Source organism: Gadus morhua, chromosome 2 (assembly GCF_902167405.1).
Source record: "Gadus morhua chromosome 2, gadMor3.0, whole genome shotgun sequence".
In the NCBI taxonomy this organism is placed as follows: Eukaryota; Metazoa; Chordata; class Actinopteri; order Gadiformes; family Gadidae; genus Gadus; species Gadus morhua.
Window position 1 is genome coordinate 4,487,954 of NC_044049.1, and position 11,990 is coordinate 4,499,943.

Here is an 11,990-nt window from a genome sequence, read left to right on the forward strand (position 1 = left end):
CGAACTTCACCATGGTGTTACTGTGATGGGCAGGGGAGCAGTCGTGTGTATAGAGGGAGTAGAGTAAGGGACTCAGCACACAGCCCTGGGGGGAGCCGGTACTGAGGCTTAGGGCCGTGGATGTATGGTGGCCTACTCTAACCCTCTGTCTGCGATCTGAGAGAAAGCTATAGATCCACATGCAGGTCTTGTGTGGCAGCCCCAGGTCCTCCAGTTTGACCACCAGTTTGTGAGGGAGGATGGTGTTGAGTGCAGAGCTGTAATCCACAAAAAGCATTCGCACATAGCTCCCCTGCTGCTCCAGATGGGATAGTGCAGTGTGGAGTGCTATGGCTATGGCGTCCTCTGTGGATCGATTCTCTCTGTAGGCAAACTGGTGGGGGTCAAGGCTGCGGGCCAGGGCTGCTGTGATGTGACTACGGACCAGTTTCTCAAAGCATTTCATCACCACTGGCGTGAGTGCCACTGGCCGGTAGTCGTTGAATCCAGAGATGTGGGGTTTCTTGGGTAGGGGGACTATAGTTGAGGATTTCAGGCATGGTGGGAGAGTAGACTGTGCCAGGGACTGGTTGAAGATCTTTGTGAGGATTCCAGCCAGCTGATAAGCACAGTCCTTCAGCACACGTCCAGGGACGCCATCAGGACCAGTAGCCTTCCTCGGGTTGACAGCCCGCAGCACGCGTCTCACCTCATATTCCTCAATAGTGAGGTTTATGCTGCTGTTGGCTGTGTGGTGGTGTAGTGGTGCCATCTCTGGTGCTGTGACCTCAAAACGGGCAAAGAAGATGTTCAGCTGCTCTGCCAGTGCAGGGTCACCTTCAGCGGCTCCAAGGTTGGTCCTGTAGTTGGTTAGGTGCTGAATTCCCTGCCACACCTGCCTGCTGTTGTTACTGCTCAGGTGGTCCTCTATCCTCCTCCTGTAGTCGGCCTTGGCCTCTCTGATGCCCCTCTTCAGGTTGGCTCGGGCTGTGATGTAGAGGTCTTTGTTGCCGGACCTCCAGGCCCGGCAACAAAGACCCGGGCCTGGGTCTTTGTGGGCCTCTCTCTAAGCAGCCGCTGGACCCCCCTGGTCATCCAGGGCTTCTCATTGGGGTGGACCCGGACGCACTTGTCCACTGTGACAGCGTCTATGCAGTACTTAATGTAGCACAGAACACTGTCTGTGAACACCTCCAGGTCCTGATGTTCAAAGACCCCCCAGTCAGTCCTCTCAAAGCAGTCCTGAAGCTGTTGGGAGGCACCCTCTGGCCATGCGGCCACAGTCTTTGTGGTGACGGGAGCAGTTTTTCTGAGGGGGGCATATGCAGGGATTAGAAGCAAGGACAGGTGATCAGACTGGCCCAGGTGTGGCAGTGGTCTGGCCTTGTAGCCCAGTTTGATGTTGGAGTATACCTTGTCCAGGATGTTATCTCCTCTAGTAGCACACTTAACATGTTGATGGAATTTAGGGAGTGCCGTCTTCAAGTTTGCATGGTTAAAATCCCCTGCTATGATATGCACAGCATCAGGATATGTGCTCTGTTTGCTAGTAATGTTGGCATATAAAAGTCTGATAGCCGCGCTAGCATTAGCATCCGGTGGTATGTAAACAGCTGTAACCATGACAGCAGTAAACTCTCTTGGGAGATAAATGGGCCTGCATTTCACAGTCAGATATTCCAAGTCCGGAGAGCAGTGACTATCCAGTCACAGCGTTGGTACACCAGCTACTGTTCACGTACACACAGAGCCCCCCTCCTCTGCTCTTACCAGAGTCAGCTGTTCTGTCATGGCGCTGTGTGTTGTAGCCTGCTAGCTCGATTGCAGAGTCCGGAATTAATTGGTGAAGCCACGTCTCCGTGATGATCAGAATGCACGCGTCCTTCACGGTGTTGTTTGCTACAGTCTGTAGTCTTAGTTCGTCCATTTTGTTCGCAAGGGATCTTGCATTTGTGAGAAACAGGCTGGGAAGCGGTGGTCTGAATGGCTGCCTCCGTAGCCTAGTTAGCACGCCAGCCCTGCAGCCTCGCTTTTGCCTCCTTTCTCGACGCCGCCTGCGCCTCCTCCCTGCTGGGATGATAATCCACGGAGAGCCGGGGTTCCTTGCCAGCTCCGTCGGAATCCTGTGTGTTTTGAGGAACTCCCTTGTTATTTGTTGTTCATGGCAAAGTCCGATCTTAATGAGGTCATGCCTGTTGTAACCGCCTGTGTTATCCGCCCGACATAACGTACACAAAACTAAAAACGTCACGTACATACACATCAGCACATAGCATCGACTGCTCGGGCACTCAGCCGCTGCGACTGTGCGCGCCGCCATTGGGAAATTTTTGGTAACATTTGACGAGAGAAGTAAAGAAAAAGATCGTAGTGTTGCATATTCTCGAAGAAAGTTGTCCAATCCCGGGTTGCTTTAACTCACTTCATTTATTATAAAGTCGTCGGCATGTTTCGGTATGGTAACTGAAGCTATACGGAGGGAATTGTTTCTAACGGGAGTGAGAGGAAAATACCGTGATCTACTTCAAGCCCCCCGGGCTAAGGCCCGAGTGGCTTGCTGCGCCGTCTACCTATTGATCTCTGGCCTGTTCACTCGACGTCCTCCGTAAAGGACGTCAAGTGGGTGTGGCCTATGCAGTGGGCGTTGCCTAGTGGGCGTGGCCGGGGTGACGTTATGGCTTCGGCTTCTTCACTTAATTAAAGGTGAAGAGGGAGCAGCCTTCAATAACATCATGCTCCCCTTGTGGCTATGTGAGGGTAACGCAGCTTATATGTTTGGTCCTGCATCATTGGGTCTATGTGTGGGTAGCTTAGATTCTTAAAATACGTAACAGTAGTGAGGGATCAGTCGGAGTCGGAAGTGCGACTGAGTTCGAGCAGTCCCAAGAGGACTCTGAATGACTGCTGTTAGTGTGGGCGCCGTTGTTTACTTTCCTGGGTGAAGCCATGGAAAGAGAACCATTCTACCCCCTTTTTACCTTGGTATTAAACTGCGCATGCGTACCAACGGCACTACGCGTACCCAGGCGGGACAGAACAGACCGTAGTCATGGGAGTAAATCAAACAATATATTACAGACGCCATAATTTTTTTCTGGTTAATTATCAATTGGGCATACACACCTGTTTAAGGAGCTCACATCTTGATGAATGTAGCTTTCCCTTTTTTGTTGGCAATGCTTATGGAGCAGGTCCTAATAGCAATAGGCCTATATATATGTCACTAATCCATATAGCCTACTATAGGGCAGTGGTTTTCCGAACTTATAACAGTCATCTACCCCCTTCAACAATTCATCCTACAAAGTAGCCTAACCCGGCATCAGACAGCTCAAATAATTGTGTTGAATTATTGACATCCCACAGACGTCATCAAACCCAATATCCAGCATTTTTCTTCCATAATTCTTCCAGGGATTCATCTTCACTCGCTGTCTCATCTTAAGAAATGGCTGGGGAAAAGTAAGTAATATTTAATGCCTCTGTTTATTTATATATATATATATAGTGTAATTGCTCATGAAGTATTACTGTCGTGGAAATATCAATCATAACTATAAATATACAATCACATACAAATATTTCGCTGTCCGACGTGTCCGTGAGAGAACTTTCTCTTCATCAATTACCATGTTTTAAATGTTTTGTTGTGATGACTTCTGAATGAACGTATTTCTTTTCTTTTACCAGGAAATCTGCAGCTGCACATAGACACTATCTACTCTGTCCAGTTTGCTTGAGGACCCAAGAGTCTCTATCCTATCACCTGCGCAGAGTCTGCATGAACGATAAGACACCACCACATATCCTAGAGGTGGTTGAAAAGGCCGAGAAAGATGTGTGTGACCTCCTGAAGAATCGACGGGCTTTTAGTTATGCAGTCCTGAAGCAAATCATCTCATCACCAAATCCACTCGAAGGATTGATTGAGGAGCTGAAATACAATCACTTGTTTGTGACAGGAGTCCCTCCTCCTCTGCCCATTGGTAATCCAAGGTTGGTCACCGAAACCCTTTCTGAATGCCCTGGGGAGGCACCCGGAGAATATAATCCAAATAATTAAATATGTACACGCAACCCAGCGCGTTGCAAATTAGATGGGGCAATATTCTGGCTCAAGTAATAATTGCACTGTCTAATCATCTTCTTCCAGTTACTGATGGCGTCATCGCCCTACTTGAACCAGATGCCCTCACCAACCTCCATACAATTGTAACAATTCAAAAGATGCAACATGATGCTTTGGAGATCCATATTTTGGAACATTAGTTAAAGGTGTTTTTTTTTTTGTGCTTTCAGGAAATAAAATAATCCTCATAATAAGTAGATTGTCTTTATTAGAACACGGGCTGTGGTGGGACAAGTTATTTTGTTGAACAGTTTACTCAAAGGGTTTTACTTCAGTGAACAATGCAGACGATTATGCTGAGCATGTGCATGTAGAGAAGAACAGCATCTGGTTAAAAGCAGTACCAGGGTCTTTTCTGCCTTGCATTCTTAAAATGAGTTTCTTGACTTGCAGTAGTTACAGGTCCATGGTCAGGGGCGGCCCCAGCACATTTGGCGCTCTAGGCGAGCTTCACTCCTGGCGCTCCCCCCCCCTACGCAAAAAAAAAAAAAGTTTGTTAATTCCCCACGAAAACTGAATTGCAACCTTGAAAAACTGTTTTGCCCTGTAACTGCATTTCTTTCACATAAACACAACAACGATCGCAACGATGAACAAACATTAATTCAAGAATAAAATCCACGGAGCAAAAAATTGCGCCCCGGATGGCTTTTGCCTCTTCATTTTCTTGATTTCGTTCTTGATTCTCGATTCTTGAAAACACTCTAACCAAACCAAGGAGGTAGGTTCCCCTCCGTTTTCGATTTTTGGCTCATTTTACCCTAATGTTCGATTTTTTTTTTTATGTCAAAATATTGGTTGGAGATATAGAAGGGGCGCAAAAATATGCGCCAGGAGGGAAAAAATATATAATTGTGTTTTTTTTCTTTTTTTCGGGCGCATTATTTTGCGCTCCCCCTCTAGATGGCGCTCTAGGCGGCCGCCTAACCCGCCTGTAGGGAAGGCCGCCCCTGTCCATGGTTAATCAGCTACTCTGATCATGGGAAAGCCACAACGTTGAAGTGACTGTACTACAGAGCGGGTGGGATGCACGGGGCGGATCATTCTGCACATGCGTTAATTGCGATAAAAAATTAAAAATTAAACTTAGAGCATGCCCCCGGTGCGTTTGACAGTTAACATGGGGGCTGAGAAGGTGGTCTAAATAAATGATAGATTGCGCTGAAAAGCGATAGCCCTCTTGAAGAAAATTATCAGGAAAGTAAAGTATAGGCTATTCAACCGGGGTCTTAATAATCGTTCCTCACGGAGATTCCTTCTGAGGATCGCAGCCTCTACGTCCACAGGCTCTCGTAGAAAAGGACATGCCATTTCTAACACTTCCTTCTGTCGGAGAGCTGCCTTCAGCCTTAGACAACAAACTCGGAGTAGGTCTAACCACCTCCCGAGCACGTTAGACCCACGGCGTATGTTGCCGCAGCAACTAACTCTCGGTTGCGCTGAACCTGCTACCTGAAACGGAAAACCCAGAGTTTCCACTAACTCAGAGCGAACAAACTCGGGGTTGCCTCAAAACCAGCTACCTGAAACAGGGCTCTGGAAAAGATAATAATTGTGTTACAAAATGTATTTTGTAATTTGTATATAAATTACTCTCTTCTCACAAATACATTTCAATGCACACACAAATGGATATCGGCAGGTATAATTGAACCCTCACCCTAACCCTAACCCTAACCACACACACACACACACACACACACCCAAGTGTTGGAGCCTTTATCGTGGGGAGCCTTATCCTGGGGAGCCTAATCCTGGGGCAACACACACACACACACACACATCCAAGTTGGAGCCTTTACCGTGGGGAGCCTTATCCTAGGGAGCCTCATCCTGGGGCAACACACACACACACACACCCCCAACTAGGAGCCTTATCCTAGGGAGCCTCATCCTGGGGAAACACACACACACAGACACACACCCACACACCCAACTAGGAGCCTTATCCTGGGGAGCCTCATCCTGGGGCAACACACACACACACACACACACACACACACACACACACACACACACACACACACACACACACACACACACAACTTGAGGCCTTATCCTGGGGAGCCTCATCCTGGGGCAATGATGAGGCTGACTGTGAAAGTCAGCCTCATGAAGCTCAGGTGTGGGCAGTGCTGGGGGTTAGGGCAGTGCTGGGGGTTAGGGTTAGGGTGAGGGTTAGTGCTGGGCAGTGCTGGGACCTCTGTGTGTGTGTGTCTGTGGGTTAGGGTTAGGGTGAGGGTTAGTGCTGGGCAGTGCTGGGAGCTCTGTGTGTGTCTGTGTGTTAGGGTTAGGGTTAGTGTTAGTGCTGGGCAGTGCTGGGAGCTCTGTGTGTGTCTGTGGGACCCTCAGTGACCTTTAATAGCAGGCAGGCTTTTGGGGCCTAAAGGGAGAGAAGTGTGAGCCATTGGGGCTTGCTGTGACTTAATACAATACACAGGGCAGTGCTGGGAGCTCTGTGTATGTCTGTGGGACCCTCAGTGACCTCCAATAGCAGTCAGGCTTCTGGGGCCTAAAGGGGGACAAGTGTGAGCCATTGGGCCTTGCTGTGACTTAATCGGACTGAGTGGTGCGGTTGAATGGGAATAAAAACGTTTTGCACTTTTTTTAATTCATAAAAAAAAAGTCAGCATTTTTTGGTTCAGCATTTTACTTCTCGGCGGCTTTCTAGTCTACTTGGGCCGAATTTACGCCCACTCCCTCTGCCAATTTGAGCTCCTCATTCTATGAAGACTTCTCCACATTATGAGTATAAGGGGAAATGTGTTTTATATTATTAAATGATGGACTAAATGGTACCGCAAACTTATCATTCCCCAAGCGTGCTCATCCTTTTAGTATTTGTCTAAATTAAATGTTGTGTTCATGTTAACAGAGTAAGGGATATGGCTAACAGATACATTTGGTTCAGAAACTACAGCTCTTGGTGAAGGTTTGGTTGGCTCTTAAAAGAGCCTTTTGGTTTTCAATGCTTATTTCGAATTTACTTCTTTGCCGGCTTCTCGGTCTTCTTGGGCAGAAGGACGGCCTGGATGTTGGGCAATACACCGCCCTGAGCGATGGTCACTCCACCAAGGAGTTTGTTGAGCTCCTCGTCATTGCGGACGGCCAGCTGCAGATGGCGGGGGATGATGCGGGTCTTCTTGTTGTCGCGGGCGGCGTTTCCAGCCAACTCCAGGATCTCAGCGGTCAGATACTCAAGGACAGCGGCCAGATAGACGGGAGCACCGGCACCGACGCGATGAGCATAGTTGCCTTTGCGGAGAAGTCTGTGCACACGGCCGACGGGGAACTGCAGCCCGGCACGGGACGACCTGGTCTTGGCCTTCGCTCTGGCTTTGCCTCCGGTCTTGCCTCTTCCTGACATGATTTGATATTTCTTTCAGCTCGTTCAGAACAGAATGGTGATTACCGGCGACGCACCGTCTCTTATAGGAAAGCAGAAAACAGGCTGCCGACTATTGTCCAATGAGAAGGCTCCTGACTTGAGCGCGCTCTAATTTGTATTCATGGCGCGCATTGAGAAGATATTTCAGCCAATGGTCGTCTGGGCTTAAGGAGGCGTCGCAGTCTATTAGCATATGGGTCATTCATGCAGAACAATCCCCGCCACTTCTATATATTAACACAAAAGTAAACAGGCGCGAAGTTGATGTACATCATGGAGAACGCCCAGGACATCAAGGTTGACCTAAATAATTATGCTATAATAATATATATTCAATTCACATATATATCTATATATACATGCTATACATAAACAATAGCTATTGACCCATAAAACGTCGATCATTAGAAAACTTAATGAGCGAGATTATCAGCTCGACCTGAGGCCGTTGTATCGTTTTATATAGACCTATCAAACGATTTCCCATAAGATGTCAACGAATGTCCCTCAGCGAAGAAAATGCAAACAAATGCCCACCGTGGACTTAATTGGCTGCGGGCTCTAGCTCGACTATGAGGTACACGTTTACAACCTTTAAAGTTTACCAAAGAAAAGTTCATAGTGTAGGTTACTCAAGAGATTCCTTTTAAGAAAAAACGTAATTAACCCATCAATACAGAAGGTAGTGTTTCCGTACATCAGTCGTGCTATAAATCAAAAATACTTTATTTGAATCAGTTTTTATAGTTTAGCCCGCATTAAGATTTCCAATGCATATCATAATTGATCATTGTAGAGTGAAGGAAGGCTCTTTTAAGCTGAATTGGGTGGTCCTTAAAAGGACCGTTTGGGTTACATTCATCAAGAGTTTACTTGGAGCTGGTGTACTTTGTCACAGCCTTTGTGCCCTCAGACACGGCGTGCTTTGCCAGCTCACCGGGGAGCAGCAGACGTACAGCGGTCTGGATTTCCCTGGAGGTGATTGTGGAGCGCTTGTTGTAGTGAGCAAGGCGAGAGGCCTCACCGGCTATGCGCTCGAAGATGTCGTTGACGAAGGAGTTCATGATTCCCATCGCCTTGGATGAGATGCCAGTGTCTGGGTGGACCTGCTTCAGCACCTTGTAGACGTAGATTGCATAACTTTCCTTCCTGGTCTTGCGGCGCTTCTTTCCGCCCTTAACTGCGGTCTTGGAGACCGCTTTCTTGGAGCCCTTCTTGGGGGCGGGTTTGGCGACTTCAGCAGGCATGATTAGACTGGTTTCGAAGGTGCTAGTTCCGGTTTGACGGTGGTATTTATAGGAGGCGCATGCAAATCATCATGGGATAGTCCAGTTATATGATTTGCTGAAATAGAGTGGTATGAACATATCGTACCGGCAGAGGGAGGCATTTCCCCACAAACGAGAGAGGCTCGACTGACCAAAGTAAAATTATGAGAACATTTATTTTATTATTACTTTATTATATTATTTTTAGCAACCCAGGGCCAGGATCCTCAACTCATCGTCATCTTCTACATTCATCCAACATCTTACGATACACTTCTGAGCTCCAACAAAGTTAAGTAACACCATAGATTCACAGCAGAGGAAATAAATTATTCACACAAAGGGGAGGAACTAAACGTTCCCAAGACGGTCTGTGATTGGTCCACATGTATGGTTTGCCGTTGACGATCTAGACAGGAAGATAACATTATGTCAGAAAGACTATCAGATGTGCTAATACCTTAATTTGGCGTCGGAAAAAAGTAAAGTAAGTGCACACCACACACAACGTGGGGTTGATCCATGTTATATTAGAAGAATATGGAGGATATTACAGAATTACAAAGCGTTTATTCTTTCCTCTCATGATCGACGAGTGTTTTAACACGATGTTGCGTAAATTCACAACCTTCCACCTACTTAAGTAAGAGTAATATTGAGGCCATAACCTCCCTTTCAGCTACGAGGTTAAACGCTACATATATCAACAGTGTTCGACTAATTTTTAAGCCAACGTTTGTCTAACTGGTAGTTCCTTCTAGCATCCACTGATCAGCCATGGTTACCGAACGAGAGCCTACGGATCTGGTCAGGGTGATTCACCTGCTGGTCCTATCCTTCTCCTGGGGGATGCAGCTCTGGGTGTCCTTCATAGCAGGTGAGTGGATCGGAGCAATTGCGAGAAAACTTTGTCTCTAAAATTGTAAACAAGCTTTTGCACGCGCATTGGCTCAACGTCTCCCGTGCCTTGGCCGACAGGTTTTGTGCTGGTGCGGCAGGTAACGAGGCACACATTCGGGCTGGTGCAGAGCAAGCTTTTCCCCGTGTACTTCTACTGCCTGCTGGCGGCTAACCTCAGCAGCCTGGTCGTGTATGCGCTGCACCACGCCAGTGAGACGACGGAGTGGCATGCAAATGTGCAGGTGAGAGACACGCAGACAGTGACAGAGACATGTCTCTCCAACCTGGGAAAAAATGGAACAAAAAAGTAAAATTGAAAAAGGGCTGTGTAGTATGGGAGCTTTCTACCTTCACATGGCATTGCTTTTATAACATACATACTCACAGCTAGGGTATCTTCAGCAGCCTGTCTTTGAGGATCTGTTTAAATGATCCCCTCTCTCTGACCCCCAGATGGTTCTATACTTGGTAGCGCTGGTCACGGCCGGCCTCAACGCACAGTGGTTGGGCCCTGCAGCCACGGAGCTGATGTTCCGGCTGAGGGCGGTGGAGGAGGAGCATGGCCTGGGCGACCAGGTGGGTCTGGGGAGCCAGAAGGAGGCCTACGCCAAGCTCAGAGAGCAGGACCCCAAGTACGGAGCCTGCAAGAGGATGTTTGGGCGCTACCACGGCCTCTCCAATCTTGTCAACCTGGTGGGCTTCGTCTGCACAACCACTAACCTGGTCTACACTGCCCTCAACCTCACCACCATCTAGTCTCTACAGGGCCCTCAACCTCACCACCATCTAGTCTCTACAGGGCCCTCAACCTCACCATCTATGACGGCAGGGGGACACATGGGGTCCTGTTGTGACCACTGCAGGGGTATTAAACCTCACCCTGTCCCAACTAATGGGCTGGTAGAGATTGGCTGTGTGTATGCTAACCCTATTTGCGAGGCTGCCCCCTTGATACGGAGCCTAGGAAACATTAGCTACGTCTTTATTTAGCAGAATTAAACTCTTAAGAATGAAGCCTTTAATGATAATAATAATAATACAATAAGTATTGTTACTATTAATTGATGTACACAATAAAGTTTGGATTGAATTCATTTAAATGAGCTGCATGATTAAATATTTGTATTTTAAGTGAGAAAATAATTGAAATCTTAGTAATAATGATAACCTCAACAGAGCTTGCTTTCAAATCAAGAAATAAAACAGTATTTTAAATTGTTTGAAAATAAACTAGGTAGAATGTGCTTAAAAGTTATTGTTTTTATTTACGTCAACATTCTTTGACAGATGATAATCGGTAGTGTTTTAACGCCTTAACAGACAACACGTGTGTTCTGTCAGCAGTATTTCAGCAGTTTTTTTTTGCACATGATTAAGAAATGTAACCTAGCCTTTTCATACGAATGAGTCTTAGGCCTTGACTGAAAGCTTTTTTGATCAAATGGAGAAAATGCTAAGATTGATGTGCTTGAGCGACATTATTAATATTTATGAAGGTCAACAAATTGTGTGTGTTTTGTAAATTGTTTGACCAGTGTGGGTTTTTTATATAAAGCAGCAAATTTAAAATAAACATCAGATGTGGATTTGAAATATTGTCTTTCATTTCATACTAAAATATTGAACCGCAGAGAACTAAAGATTGAGATGGACAACAGATATGTTCAGGGTATTAAGCTTAAGCTATGAGCCAATATTACACATTGCAACTTTAACAATGGAAGTAAGTGATCCAGTAACATGAAGGAAGAACTCACAATGTCAGCTGTCTCCTCAAGCATCTGTCATCAGGGAGTTAAAACAAGTTTATCTGCTCAGCTCCTTGTACAATTTTTACCGGGCTAGTGTTAAATTCAGGGTTATGTTATGTCAATACTTTTAAATATCATCATTATCTTTTGAGTTAAGCTTTCTCATCATCCTGCCATTTTCATTGTGCAATTGTGAATAAAGAAATCCCTCTAATGAAGGTGTGTGTGTGTGTGTGTGTGTGTGTGTGTGTGTGTGTGTGTGTGTGTGTGTGTGTGTGTGTGTGTGTGTGTGTGTGTGTGTGTGTGTGTGTGTGTGTGTGTGTGCGCGCGCGTGCGTGCGTGCGCGCGCGTGTATGCGCGCGCGTGCGTGTGTGGGTGTGTGGGTGTAAATGTAAACAACACGCTTCCAGGAAGGATTCCTTGCATTTTGGGCGTGAAAAAGTATGAGGAAGTCCAGCGAGCTGCTTTGTGCCGAGGTGAACCGAACCGGTTTCGAAAGATCATGGAATGCGCCTTTTTCCAACGAGGAAAGTATCCATACATAGTCGTCTAGGAGGACATTTGTGTAATAACCA

The 11,990-nt window shown here is 46.7% G+C and overlaps 3 protein-coding genes across 4 annotated transcripts; 1 reads left to right on the forward strand and 2 right to left on the reverse strand.

Annotated features, from left to right (window-relative positions):
- Positions 1 to 6,763: 6,763 nt before the first annotated feature.
- On the reverse strand, positions 6,764 to 7,512 carry LOC115538982 (histone H2A). Its single transcript, XM_030350182.1, has one exon. The coding sequence runs from the start codon at positions 7,473 to 7,475 to the stop codon at positions 7,092 to 7,094; it is 384 nt and encodes a 127-aa protein (XP_030206042.1). The 5' UTR covers positions 7,476 to 7,512; the 3' UTR covers positions 6,764 to 7,091.
- A 698-nt stretch (positions 7,513 to 8,210) lies between these two features.
- LOC115534342 (histone H2B 1/2) lies at positions 8,211 to 8,758 on the reverse strand. Its single transcript, XM_030345259.1, has one exon. The coding sequence runs from the start codon at positions 8,741 to 8,743 to the stop codon at positions 8,366 to 8,368; it is 378 nt and encodes a 125-aa protein (XP_030201119.1). The 5' UTR covers positions 8,744 to 8,758; the 3' UTR covers positions 8,211 to 8,365.
- Positions 8,759 to 9,127: 369 nt separating this feature from the next.
- On the forward strand, positions 9,128 to 11,257 carry tmem205 (transmembrane protein 205). Of its 2 annotated transcripts, none has more exons than XM_030345239.1 (4): positions 9,128 to 9,251; positions 9,526 to 9,641; positions 9,743 to 9,906; positions 10,118 to 11,257. In XM_030345239.1, exons 2-4 carry the CDS (start codon positions 9,542 to 9,544, stop codon positions 10,418 to 10,420), a joined length of 567 nt encoding a protein of 188 aa, XP_030201099.1. In that variant the 5' UTR covers positions 9,128 to 9,251; positions 9,526 to 9,541; the 3' UTR covers positions 10,421 to 11,257. The 2 variants fall into 2 exon arrangements, with proteins under 2 accessions (XP_030201099.1, XP_030201108.1); XM_030345248.1 differs by having other exon boundaries at positions 9,151 to 9,251; positions 9,516 to 9,641.
- Positions 11,258 to 11,990: the final 733 nt, after the last annotated feature.

What these genes read in the sequence shown, in the direction of transcription:
- LOC115538982 (XM_030350182.1), bottom strand. Translation starts at nt 7,475, where the DNA reads ATGTCAGGAAGAGGCAAGACCGGAGGCAAAGCCAGAGCGAAGGCCAAG.
- LOC115534342 (XM_030345259.1), bottom strand. Translation starts at nt 8,743, where the DNA reads ATGCCTGCTGAAGTCGCCAAACCCGCCCCCAAGAAGGGCTCCAAGAAA.
- tmem205 (XM_030345239.1), top strand. Translation starts at nt 9,542, where the DNA reads ATGGTTACCGAACGAGAGCCTACGGATCTGGTCAGGGTGATTCACCTG. An exon ending in CTGGGTGTCCTTCATAGCAG is followed by an intron (nt 9,642 to 9,742) that starts GTGAGTGGATCG and finishes CTTGGCCGACAG; the next exon opens with GTTTTGTGCTGGTGCGGCAG. An exon ending in AGTGGCATGCAAATGTGCAG is followed by an intron (nt 9,907 to 10,117) that starts GTGAGAGACACG and finishes TCTGACCCCCAG; the next exon opens with ATGGTTCTATACTTGGTAGC.